The sequence below is a fragment of the Topomyia yanbarensis genome, chromosome 3 (assembly GCF_030247195.1).
Source record: "Topomyia yanbarensis strain Yona2022 chromosome 3, ASM3024719v1, whole genome shotgun sequence".
Taxonomy (NCBI): Eukaryota; Metazoa; Arthropoda; class Insecta; order Diptera; family Culicidae; genus Topomyia; species Topomyia yanbarensis.
This window is the reverse complement of record NC_080672.1, coordinates 221463888-221477835: the sequence shown is the minus strand read 5'-3', so window position 1 is coordinate 221477835 and position 13948 is coordinate 221463888. Positions and strand designations below refer to the sequence as shown.

Sequence of the window (13948 nt, the reverse complement as noted above, 5' to 3'; positions counted from 1 at the left end):
CATGTCGAGTGCACTCCTCGATCAACTCACGCATCTCAATGTGGGACTCCTTTGTCATTTTCTTAAGTTTGGAGAGTCCTCGAATATGCGTATAGTGAGTGTCAAGAAAATAAATGTAAGATCTAACGGTAAGCAGCCCACCCAACACCCACATAGCACGCAGCCATCCATCACATGCAGCAGTTTCCATCACCCACCACTGGTAGCGCATATCGAAGGAAGTGGGCGGCCATGGAGGGTGGCGATAACCACACAACTATAAGGACAGAATGGGGCGGAATATGTGGACGACTGAGGGGTCAACGGTCGAGGTTCGAGGTGAACGACCAGGGCTAAATATGCCATTAGCCTGGTAACCACCTAGCAAAGCGGTACGAAAAGTTTAAGTAGAAGATAAAGTTTTGTGATTGCATTTAAGTGACGAAAGAGGAAGCGAATAAGGAGAAGACAACCAGGTAATGGCCCTTCCAAGTAGAACTTCCCATACCAACCCGACCGTACCCACTGCAATATTTAAAGTCCTACCCCAACTGTTCCAACAGGACCCTTCGGTTTTACCCTAGGAAACCTCCAGAGCGTGCTAGACCGCCGGAGTTTCCCGACCCGTCGACCAACATAAAAGCGCGATATAGTTGCGACCGCCATCGCGGAGTCAAGGCCGACGCTATTCCTATCGGCCTCCTAAAAGCTGCCTGGATACGTTACCACATTCAGGCCAGCACAGCAGGGTTACCAAGGTCCTTCTGCAGGCAACGAGACGCCGTTAATAACCAGCGTTGATTCCGTGGCCGCCCCGCGAGCTACGACGGAAACTGTGAACACCACACCACAGCAGGTGTAGTGCCACCATCGGCACCCGAGGTAGGAGTAGCTTAAGAAAGTGGGAAAAGTGCTCAACCAACAGAAGAAAAAAAAAGTGACATCGATATCCGGAAATATAGTGGGTTTTTACTTGAAGGTCAAACAAGTGTTTTCTTGGCAATAGTTCGCGATCGCAAGCCTTCCCTGAGAAGTGTAGAGGGGGGTCTCATAAGTGCTGGGAGTAACGACCCCGCCAGGTTACAAAATAGTTGACTCCTTTAATATGGGTTCATTTGGAACAGGCAACGTCCTCGATGGTTGAGACTCTGAAGACCTTTTCTCTTCAGAAACCTCTTCTTTCTGCCTTCTCGTACCATTGCTTTGCAGCTGATCAGACTTATCTTCATGATGAAGCAATGTGTTATGCCTTGACTTGCAAATCATGCAATTCTTCTTGGATTTGCACTCTGCGATTCGGTGACCTTTGTGAAGGCAATTTAAACAAACCCTTAACTCCTTCACCTTCTTAAGACGGTCAGATATATTCAATGCTCGAAATTCTTCGCATTTAAAGGTTGGATGCATTTTATTATAAAGGTGGCACGAAAAACTATCGTTGTCTGGCTGGGTTGTTGCTGCATGCACCTTTGCTAAGCTTTTCCCAAACACTGGTTTGATGGCAGATTTGGATTTTTGTTGCGATGGAGCTGGTGTGTCGGATGATTCGCACCTTTCGAGAATCTGGCATCGCTTTTTAAGGAACTCAATGGTATACTCAATCTTATACGTAGGAAGCTCGCTGTATTCCAAAGTGGCTTCCCAAAGCTTTCTAGAATCTGCATCCAATGCTTCTGAAAGTTGTGTAACAACCATCAACTCTGAAACGCCTTCCAACTTTTGCTCCATAAACTCGAGATTGTCTACATGTCGAGTGCACTCCTCGATCAACTCACGCATCTCAATGTGGGACTCCTTTGTCATTTTCTTAAGTTTGAAGAGTCCTCGAATATGCGTGTCGATGATGCTTCTCTTATTCTCAAACCGGTCTTCGAGTAATTTCCACGCTCTCTGGTAATTGTTATCGTTGATGGTTTTGATGTCTATTACACCAACAGCAGATCCAACAAGCGATTTTTCTAAATGATACAGTTTCATTGCATCTGAATCGGTGGAATGTTTCATAAGGTCCAAGAACATGGACTTGAACTTGGGCCAATTTTCGTAACGACCGTCGAAAACAGGAAGAGGAGCCTTCAAGGATTGCTGTTGTATAATTACTCGATCAGAACTACCGACGAACGAGAATGACGGTACAAGTGGTGGAGGAGTGCACAAAGAGCTCTCAAGTGTTTGAATGGTTACTAATGTCTCCATGAAGAGATCCTCAAACTCCTGATATTTAATTTCTTGCACTTTCCTACCTTTTTTGTTTACGTTATCGAGAATCTCGTTGTGGTACCTTGAATACTCGTCGTAATACGTCTGTAAACTTTGTTGCATCACCTTTAAACGTGGTAGCGTCAGGTGGCTACGATCCCCACGCAGTGCACTTCGAATGCGGGTCAATTTCGCTTTCACTTGCCCCTGCTTGTAAACCAGTAAACTTAATGGATCACTTTCATTTTCTTCATCGTTATCATCACTGTCAAATTCACTACTTTGATTGTCTACTACCAGTTCTTTTTCTTCGTTTTCTTGTTTCTTTTGATGGGCTTCCAAAGCCTTCGCAAGCAGCGGAGTGTGTAGAAGCGACATTTTCACTCACTGATTTGTGGAACTATTTTTGATTTCAACGCACTTGAACACTTGGTTGATTCACTGGAAGGGAAGCCGGCCGTCGGCGACAATCGGTTGTCGAATGTTGCGGATGCAACAGATGTAGGCTACGGATTTAGCAAATCCGACTCGAACAGGTTGGAACCTCTGCTCTCCAGTTGTGCAGCAGGCTTCGATCGGCTGATCGACCTCAAATCTGGCTCGAAGGACCAAAAAATGGTCGCACCTCGACCATTTGTAAAGGCGGGACTCTTTCGGGATGAAGAACTCAGGAAGGAAAATTTTCTAATTTAATTCTTTAATTTGAGGTGCGCGATACAATGGTTAAAACACGAATGAATTTTTCACACGCAGGTGCTACCATATTTATATTGATTGGAATCGAACATTCTGGAAATCTGTGATGGTGGTAGTTTTTGACAGGAACCTATCAACATCAATTGTGTCTCACTGTGTATGTTCCCAACTTTTCTAGAATGTAGCGTAGCTGGTGTTGTAGTAGTGAAGCTGGCGTTGGCGTAGTGCAGCGAATGATGGCGTAGCGGAGCTAGAGTTGGCGCGCCTTCAAAGCGTCTGCTGCGTTGTAGATGCGTTGCTATCCACATCACACATCGAAGCAACCGAACTGAGATTGCTGTCAGCAATTTTCATTCCATCTTCAAACTTGTTCGTGAACGAACGAATACGCCATTTTATTTAAATGCTGCTTTCTGGAATTAATCGTCTGGTTGATTATTACTTGTTGATTGTTACTTTCGATGATTCATTGTGTTGTTGATTGTTTTCAGATCTTCTGCATCAGGAGTTCCAGCTACCCATTTCAGTGCTTTTCCAAAGCTGGCCTATCTCTTTTTTGGCGGTGTGTTTGAGGAACCAATTTATAATGTGTATGAGCCAATAGCAAGTATTTTTTTTTGTAATAATATATACAATTGATGATTATAAACATTGTTTTCAATGATTTTTTTCAAATTTGATAATTGTTGTTTCCATTTCAAAAAAATTAATGGGTTGAATAATTCTTACACATCCTAATATAATTTTCACTTTTCCTAAAGGTATTATTACCAAAGGATTTCGATTTAAGTCATGTATCTGCATCCTTGCTTCGATTATTAGTATAATTACACATACTGCGAATCTGAAAATAAGAGAAACACAAAAATATATTATGGATTTTTTTTCTCAAATTTACTTCGATTATTAGAATCGATTACAAATGTATCATGATTTTCTTTAATTTTAATCTTTTTGAATTTACTTTTTCTTTTGAAGTAGAATACTTCTAACGTTTCAATATGGGGTCCCGTTTCAAAATATCGGCTGTGGCAGTCGCGTCAGATTTTGAACGTTAATAACTTCCATCATACTTAATAGAATGATTTGAGGTTTAAAGCAATTGTATCGAAAATATATTCAGCAATGTAGTATTAAAATTTGGAGTATGTATAACATGCATTAATACCGAAAATACTGTGTTTTAAAAAATCTTTCAAAAACTACCGAAAATGGTGAAAATTTTCAGCTCATCTCGGCCAGAGCCGTCAATATGGTGCACCAACCGAACAACTAAATGATGAAAAGTTTTTAATATAGGTCCGCTACAGACTTGTTTCTATCAACATTCGTATTAAATTGCTAGGCGCGAACGGATGGCTGTACAATACCGAGAAATATTTGTGGGCTGTACACGACTGGTGGATGAATCAGTTTGTGTCGATACGTGCTACTAGCAGAGGCCATCATTTTCATTTCTGTTGGATGTAAGATAGCACACACACTTACACACACACACGCGCGAAAAACCCGATTTCAAATCATCTGACTGAAGCTCGTTCCTGATTGGTTCCCGCTAATTTCATGCACCGTGCTGCAAATCTGGATCAGAAAGAATTGTCCACTTGTCAGATGTCCACAGACTGTATGTCAACACCGGGATAGAAGGTGATTATTAGGATGCATCTCCGTGGATTAATTTGTTAGAAAGCAGAAGCAATTGGAACAAAAATCTCCCACCCGTAGAATATTTTCTTCGGCAAACAAATTAGCCCTTATCAGCGCTATCATTACACTCGAAAGAATTAAATTTGCAAACCTTTTCTTTCGCCAACTATTATTGTGACTACGACTAACGTTTCAAAATAGAAGCCCCATTTCAAAATTTCGGAAAAAAACCAAAGGTCGCATTTTGAAAGTTTGTAATTTTCATTGTACTTAACCAAAATACACAATATTTGAACCAATCAGTCAGAAAAATAATCAGGAATCTTCTATAAGATTTATAAGTATGTATAACTTACATGAATAAAGAAAAATTTATTTTCCGAAATCAATTATTATCTGTCCCACCATTGGCCAGTACTATTCAACTCGCGTATGTTAGTATTTCATTTCATAGTTAGCCACGCCTTTTTTGCGACGTTAAACCATGCAACGATTATAAGATATAATGTTTGTTTGAATTTTTCGGCATTTGTTCGCATGTTCCCGATTCCGGCGGTAGCAGCAGAAGCAGTAAAGCAGCAGCAGCATCGCCAGGTCAACTACATGTGTGTTACATCGCCAGGCTGGCAGGAAGAATTTTAATACGGTTGCCGGAAAGGAAAAACACCACGAATACTGGCGTTTCCGGATCGTTTAAGATGACGGTCGAGGATAAGAAACCGGCTGGTGACAAGAAGGCTGCAGCGAAAAAATTAAGGGTTGTGTACAAGACACGACCACGATGACATTAAAAATGCAGCCAGTTTTATGAGCAAACAATATTATCCGTGGCCAAATTAAAACCCTTAATGCCATCAACTGTTTCAGAACTACACGCAGGCATGCTATTCTTCACTAGAGATAATTGTTGAATTTTTAAATTAAAATCGATAACCTGTAGTGTGACAAATTCAAGTTTTAAAAAAGTTTTATTAAAACCCCCGAAATGGGAACATCTGATGCAACACATGATTTTTTTAAATTAATGATGCTCACATACAAAACCTTAAATCTATCTTTAAATGCCTGCTATCAAATTAAATGTTTGCAAGCACTATAGGAAATAACTGGTCATAAATCAAAATATTCGTAAACGAAGAAAGTTTGACACATGTATCTTTATATATTCGGTGGTTTAATTAACATTAACTCTGAAATTTTCTATATTTGGGGTCCTAAAAAGAACCATTTAAAGGGAACCATCAAATTAACTCTTGTATGTGGGGTCTTGAAAAGGACCATTGGTGGAATGCTGAAAAGGACTATTTGTGGGATCCGCAAACCCGCGTGCTATGGAATGAAAAGTAGGGGAATTATGGTTAAAATCGACACCTTAAGCTTAACAATTTTTCTAAGTTGCCACCAAACCAAAAAAAAATATAGTTTTTATGCAGAATTCTTCTTAAGAAAATTCTTAACAAGACTTAATTTTTTCAGCATTTCAAAAAATTAATTTCATTAAAAATTATTGGTTGTAAAACTTGGAAAACAAAGTGACTTTTTGTAGGCACTGCGGGTAAAACCGACACCCTATAGGGGTAAGATCGACACCCTTTAATTTATTTTCTCTCCACTTTATTAAAATCTTTATCTTTATTAAACATGAGATGTATGCGTGAATAATAAAGTGTGAGTATGTATGATGCAAATATGTGCTTTTTATTGCTTCATCATGTAGTGAGGGGAAGAAAGTTGGAAATCGTAGTACTATAAATAAGAGTATTTTATGCTATAGGATTATTTATTGATGAGTATTTCCAAATAATCCTTGCGCACATCGTTGCAACCTCCAGTTTCATATTATTTCGTAAGAGAAGATTTGCAAGCGTTCTACCTTCTGCTAATTGGATTCATTCACTTATAAGTGACACACACACACACTTCTTAGTAAAACTATCTTTTTCAGATTTGATTTTTCGGACTCTGATCATCAACGATCTATTGGGGTATACATAAGATCACTGTCTCATTGTGATAAAGTTCGTCTATGACAAACGAAGAGAACACTAGAAATTCGGTTTGATGAGCTTTTTGCAGAAATAGCTACAGCTTCGATAGAATCAGATAAGCAAAAATTCCAATTTTTGATTTTTAAAGAGACTTACAAGAAATAAACACAATAAAAGTATTTCTGTGCATTTCTGTTGATACTATAGTGTTCTAATAGGCTAATTGAAGTGTCACAAAGATCCCCAGTATTTCGAAATGAATCGCAAATATACACAACCATCTTAACAGCGTGTCGGTTTTACCCTAACCATAGGGTGTCGGTTTTACCCCAACAGCGCACATTTTTTTTTATAAAAGCGATAAAAATAATGAATTTCTCAAACTCGTCTTCAATGCACCTAGTTGATCATAGGACAGGCCGATAATAATAGGTACTGAAAAATGTGGTGATTGGAAAAGCTTTTGTTCGGTTAAAACCTTAAAATCTACCAACGAAATTTAACATCCAGACGAGTATGAACGCTGCTGTCGTATGTTTTGTTTATTTTTATTACATTCGGCGTACTAACGTAAATCCAATTTGCACCAAGTTGATCATAGGACAGGCCGATAATAATAGGTACTGAAAAATGTGGTGATTTGAAAAGCTTTTGTTCGGTTAAAACCTTAAAATCTACCAACGAAATTTAACATCCAGACGAGTATGAACGCTGCTGTCGTATGTTTTGTTTATTTTTATTACATTCGGCGTACTAACGTAAATCCAATTTTTCTTCAAATGCTCTAAATAAACGTACTAATAATAATGTATCATTATGAAATGAATAAAAATTTGATTTCTAGGAAATGTTGTGGGGTGTCGGTTTTACCCACAGTGTCAGTTTTTCCCACAATTCCCCTAGTTATAGAAAGTATCACCTTTACCCGAAAGACGTGTTGCGGTTAATGTCTCCAGATTCTGAACTGAACTTGTAACTCTGTCTTCTTGATATGTTGTCTTTGCTCGTATCCCATATTATGAGGGATATCTTCTATAAACAGACGTATTACTTGAATGTATGGTCCAGCCTAATATTTTTTTGTTCGTTTTCTGTTGTGGTCCGTGCACAAAGAGTAACGACTCCGGCATTTCTTCTTGAAGGAAATTATGAAACATGGTTTTATTCTTTTTTCTAAGATTATGTGAAGTGTGCTCGATTTAGAAATAAAATTTAAGGACAGGCAAAAATCTGGATCTATAAATTCTGATGAAATGGATCTACCCCAAAAGATAACAAACATGGATCCAAAACTCGAAGAGCTTTTTTTCTTTTTCAATCATCTTTCTTTTAATGTTGATAAAGACAAACAGGATTCTCAACCCAAAATTTCAATAAAATCCGTCGTTTATTACAATGACTCGAACTGTCTACTTTAGTTCATTCAAATTTAAAGCTTTGAATTTAAGGCAATAGACCTTTCTCGTCAAAAAATTTTATAAGATAGGATGCTTCCTTTTTTATCCCCAATTCGTTACTGCCGATTGCCGCGATGATTTGGTACCTCTAACTATTGAAAAAATCAAAAATAGTGCAAGCTGCTCACTTAACCCCATATTCTGAATAGCTATCTTGCATTGTTTCCCCGTATTTTTACTCCATTTAGCTAAGTATGCACCTCTTGCGAAATGAAATTTCCTATACAAAACCTATACATAAAAAACGTCGCGAAATGCTCGCGAAAAAATGTTTCGTTTCCATTTCGTAAGCGGTACGCAGATCTCGCGAAAACGATAACGAAATTTTCAGTTAGTCGAGACACGGTTCGACAAACGATAAGTTTCATATTACTTCCACGAGATAGCGCTGCTTTCTATGCGCTGTCATCACGGCAAGCTTTTTCCTTGCGAAATAATGGACAGTGGTATTATTCCGCTCGGAGACTCGCGAAATTTTGACAGATTGCGATAAAAGAATACAAAAAAACAAGACTTGTACATTTTTCGTATTTTTTCATCGCAAGCTGTCAAAACTTGTTTTTATAGAATTTGCTTTTGTGGTGCAATATTCGGGTGAGTTTTAAAATATTATTTGAATTGTTTAATTTCTGATTCGAAATCATTTTTCGATATGTAATAATTATTTACAGAACTCCCAAACAAACAACCCGTATTCAGTCGATACAGCGTGTAATTATGCAGCTGAAGAAGTCAGTACCGTGTTCAGTGCATTGTAATTTGTAATGTAAATAATACTTTATTCTTTTTAAAAAAAATCGCGTTCACTCATTCACGGGAACATTTTTTTTAATGATTTTTCAGATCGAGCAGCAACCATGCGGACACACATCATCGAACACCAGCAACAGAATACCAAGGTCACCATGGTCAGCAGCAGAACGCAGTAATAATGGGGCAACAGTAAACAACATCAAGATGCTGGTAAAGGACTTTCTCTTTCGGTAAGTGTTTATTACCCGGTCAAACCATTCGGAATTTGATTCGGAATCCTGAATCGAGTCAGTATGGATTCCAAATCAAATGCAACAACCGAGAAACCGATTGAGTCGGAATCGGTTGTTGCATATGATTTGGAATCCATACTGACTCCAATCAGAAATCCGAACCGGTTCCGGAATGAGTTTAACTGGGTAGTAACTTCCCTCCTGCAAACATTCTTTTGCATATCTAGATGTCCTTGTCAATTTACAGAACAAACATAATGGAAACCTGAGTGCTTACATACACTCTGATGGAAACGTCGTATCCTCTACACGAACGTGTCCAATCGCTGTGACTCGTTTGGAAAACAAACAAAAGAAGGCAATGTTTTTTCCGCAAGGTCGTTCTGAGAAAAATTTCAGCAAATTGCAAGGAATGAACCCCCGGAGGGACAGTACCCGTATCGATTCAGGACGTTTTCCCATACATTGTAGCTATTGAATTTTGATACCCGGTCGAAACGATGGTAAGTGCTGCCGATAACTGGGTCAAAAAAGCGGATGGTCAGTAAATTTCTGTACGCGGTAAGTGTTTTTTTTGTCAATCACCTAACTTATTTTTGGAGCGATCATTGTTCCATGGGACTTAAATTTTTCTTTTCAATGCAAATAGGCGGCTGACAGTCCAGAGAATGTAAAATGTATTAATGTCTAGTTTATCGGCAGTCGAGCCAGCGAGAATCGGCTGCATCTGCAGTTTTGAGTTCGATAGCTGCGAAAATTCTGACTTTAGCAAGCGAAAATGGAGAAATAGCTTCCTCCAAGATAGATGCAGAGGCATTTAAGTAAGTCGAAATCTGGAGAAATTCTGATTAGGACATAAATAACATTGATTTTATTCTCTATTTACTTTCTCTTTCGATTATTATGACGTCACTATAACACTTTACACTAATTTTCCAGTACATATCGAAAGCAAATGGTTTTTACTAGAATATTAGGCAAAGAGTTGAATACTAAATATTGAAACGACCGACTAATTAAAAAAGAACCCAAAGAGAATCTCAATGTTACTTTCGTCCTATTTTAAATTTTCCTCTGAAATATTTAGCTAATATTAGTATTACCTATGATTAATCTTTTAGCCTGGCGGATGCAATTTCACTACTGAAAATTATTCGCAAAGGTCTGGTAGAATCAAAGCTGGATCTGGAGGTGAAGCGAAAGAATGCTTCTTCCCCACTATACTCGGTAAACACTTTCGAAGCTTTGCACAAAAGCAGGAACTGCTTCAGGGAGTCTATGCTATGGGTTCCAACGCCCCTTCCTAGATTCACGATACGGCTTTACCTACTCTATTGGCCGATCTGCCACAGAACATGATCGCCAAGTCAATCGGGAACAGGAAAAATAGCTGCTTTAGTGCTGGCAATGCTCAGTCGATTCGATCTGTTAAAAAACTATCCGCAGGTGATTTGCCTTTCCGCCACGCATGAACTAGCAACTCAGAAGTAGAAAGTAGCTGCCAAATGACAAAGGATTGTCTGGAAATCAAACTTCGTTACACCGTTCGCGGTGAGAATATCGTCAAAGAGGTGAAGCAGACTAATCATATCATTATCGAAACACCCGGTAAGCTGATAGACTGGGGAATAAAGTTTCAGGCGTTCGACCTTAAGAGATTGCCGTTTTTGTACTGGACGAAGCGGGCGTTATGATCGTTACCCAGGGCAACCAGGATCAGTGCATCCGGATACAGAAGCAGCTGTCGTCGTCCTGCCTGATGATGTTCTTCTCGGCCACGTACGAGTGGGAGGTGATGGAGTTCGCCGAGTACATCGTAACCTATCTGATCGTCATTCGGCTGGCGCGGAAACAAGAATCACTCGAATCGGACTCAAACAGTACTACGTCAAGTGCCACGGTGTGATTACCGTCAGACAAGCGATCATTTTCTGTCATATGATGTATAGAACAGTTATAAGCTCCAAGTAAACTTATTTTCGGCATCGTCAATCGATCGAAACAGGCACGCAAAACAGTCGGTTGGTCCGGCAAGATGTCGCAGGATTGTCAGTCGGTAACGGTGCTGTTCGGTGATGTAACGGTGGAGCAACGGTTGGCCGTTCTGGATCGATTCCGTGCCGGACTAGAGAAGCTACTGATTATAACGAACGTTTTGTCCAGGGGTAAGTTCCACCACTTGATTCTGACTACAGCAGCTCAATAGAAAAACACTTCCAGAAAAAAGATTCCGCTACTAGACGTTGAGAAATCGGACGAAATTGAAAAGATCGGATCGCAATAGTACTTTCGACCAGCTGAAAGGCGCAGGAGCTTTTTTGGGTCATACTTGTTTCGATTCTGAATTTAAATATAGTAATTTGATTTAGCTGTACCAAGTTCTTGCCAAACATTTGAAATGAACCTAACTGCAAAATGTAACATATTGAATTTTCATGTTTTCCATTAACAAATATCTACCCGAACTCGTACATAACGCAACATTTGATTATGAAGAATTTTGATAACGATTTCCGGATTTTTATGACAAAACTGATTATTAAAGGGCCTAACTGATTACAAAAGAACTTAATTGATTATAAAAGTGCCTGATTTCAAAAGCGCCAACTGATTGAAAAGTGCTTAGCTAGAAATACACTCATTTTAAAAGGACTAACGAATTAATGTATTATAACCAGGTATGCACAAGAACGGTGCTGCTCTGTGTCCTATTCCTGTGCACTGGCTCTTAATGTGTAACAGCTAAATTCATTTAGCTAGAGCTTGTGCTGGTTTTAGATGAGCTAGAGCTAGCAAGTAGCACGAGCACCGATTAGTGAGAGCACTCGCTAGCACGGTGATAGCTAGCACGCTGCATGGAGCTATACACGCAGAATTTTATTTATGCATCGATAGCATACTTTTCTATAGGTCGTTAACAAAAAATGGTTAACAAAAAATGGTAAAAATAAAAAAATTGGTTTGCGTGTCGATTTAGTGTTTAGAACCATGGCAACCATTCATGACTAAGACACCAGGCGGGCGCTAGCCCAAAATTGAAAGCACATTAAACGACTTCTAGCGTATAAGTTAAGTTCTGTTTGACATACTGAAATCGAACCAGCAGGACTAGTGTTAGCCTGGCGCCTTAGTTAGGTGCCACGGTTCTTAAGAGACGACATGATTAAGTACACCTGTCATATGATGTGATGGCCGGAAGGTTAGAAAAGCAATTCACCCGCAAATATGATTGATATTAAATAAAAATCGCAAATGCTTAAACGTATTTAATATATTTACATTGACTGGTGATAAAAAAAACCTGTTTTAATCCACCTAGCGGTGCAATTGTGCCCTTCTCATTTCTCTATACTATGGCTCGGTGGCTGGTTATGTTCAACAATGTTTGTCCACATTGTTATGTGGAAATGTCCATTACATTCTTAGTACACTTTGCACTTATACACAATAGCTTGCCAGCCACGAACTTGATGAGCTACGTGTCGACGGTAAAACACTTGAAACAAAAAATATCATACTTAATTAGCCTAATCAGTATTAGTTCAATGTTATTTGCTTGGTAACTCATTTTGCATGCGGGGGTGGGCGTGGAAGGAGGGCGAAAATTCCACGAAGGAACGACTCCCCAGCATAATTTGGTATGCTTTGTGATATAGTGGTGGTGACGGGGTTGAGGGAGAGAGTAAACGGTAGAGGGGGGTAACCCCTCTCCCCTCAGCTATGCCACTGTTAAAATCAAGAAACCTTACGCCAGTCAAAAAAAAATTAGGCTGGGATTAGGTTGACGGTTTTCAGAGTGATTGCATAACCTTTCTATATGAAAAAGGCAAAACATACAAGACAATGTTTCAGGTTTTCCACTTCTTACCATGTAAATGACTATCACGCCAAAATACCTTACAGCTCGCAGGTTTTACTTTACCTAACTCTGCCCAACCACGGCTAAAGGAATGATAAACATTCCCTCGGCAGCTTCAAAAGTCTCATCTCCATTGTCGCAAACGTTGCCCTCATTCTTTGGCGCCGTTTCCATCATCATCCTCAGCAAGTTGTTCCTTACTAACATCGAGTTTAACCGATTGCGACAAATCGTCTGTATCATCTCCTGCTGATAGCCTAGGAACGAATCACTCTCATCCTGTTCGTGCTCATGCTCCGTACCACGATTCTTAATAGTCCCGAAATGGCCGGTGATGGCAAAAAACCTTACACTTGGTGCACTTCCATGCGATTCGCCCGTCGCTGATCAACCGACCGACGAGTACCGGTAGCCATTGTGCACGACCAACCGCTGACCCCGCTCAACCGAAATAGGTTTGTAAGCAATCTACTTGTTTGTTTTTGCATCCTACATGTAACCTTGGTTGATGGCATTCTTTTCGTAGTCGTCCTGCGCGAAAAAAAATCAATCGAAAAAAATCAATCCAATTTTTTTTAGCATGAAAATTAAAAAAAAACTTCCTTGACCTCATTCAGTCTGCACTAACAGGTTATCGTGCTCAATAAAATTACAAGTTACAAAAAAACGGCTTACCCCAGGCGCATGGTTGTGTGTCCATTCTCTTTCCTTGTCGACCCGACCATCCCGGATCGTGCACAGGTTGGCCGGGCAATTGAACGAGCATTTCTTGTAGCAGGCTTCCAACAAATAAACAAAAACAGCTGATAGTACTTTTCAGCTGTCAAAAGCGACATCTGACGGCAAACGCACAGACTATTTTTCGCGATCAAATGTCAAATTCCGCACGGAAGAAGGAAAAATATTTCGCGACCTCATTTCGCAAGAGGTGCATACTAAGCTTTTGGATGGATTTCCTGTGGGGAATACTAAAACGATGCCAGATCTGCATATATATTAGTAAATCTGCAGATTTTGCATTTTCACTGCAGAAGTTTTGCAGCTTACAAATATTTAGCAGAACAAAGCCTATGCCAGCCAATTTATACACAAGCCTTCAACATTTTTGATCATTTAAAATATATACATACTACATTT

The 13948-nt window shown here is 39.5% G+C and overlaps 1 protein-coding gene across 1 annotated transcript in view; it reads left to right on the top strand.

Annotated features, from left to right (window-relative positions):
• The window catches only part of LOC131690659 (tRNA N6-adenosine threonylcarbamoyltransferase, mitochondrial-like), a 228370-nt gene extending 219417 nt beyond the window's left edge, over positions 1–8953 (top strand). The window contains exon 3 of the mRNA XM_058976591.1: positions 8810–8953. Coding sequence (XP_058832574.1) covers positions 8810–8912 — 103 coding nt within the window. The 3' untranslated portion in view covers positions 8913–8953. The remainder of the gene's footprint in view (positions 1–8809) is intronic.
• The last annotated feature ends 4995 nt before the right edge of the window (positions 8954–13948 follow it).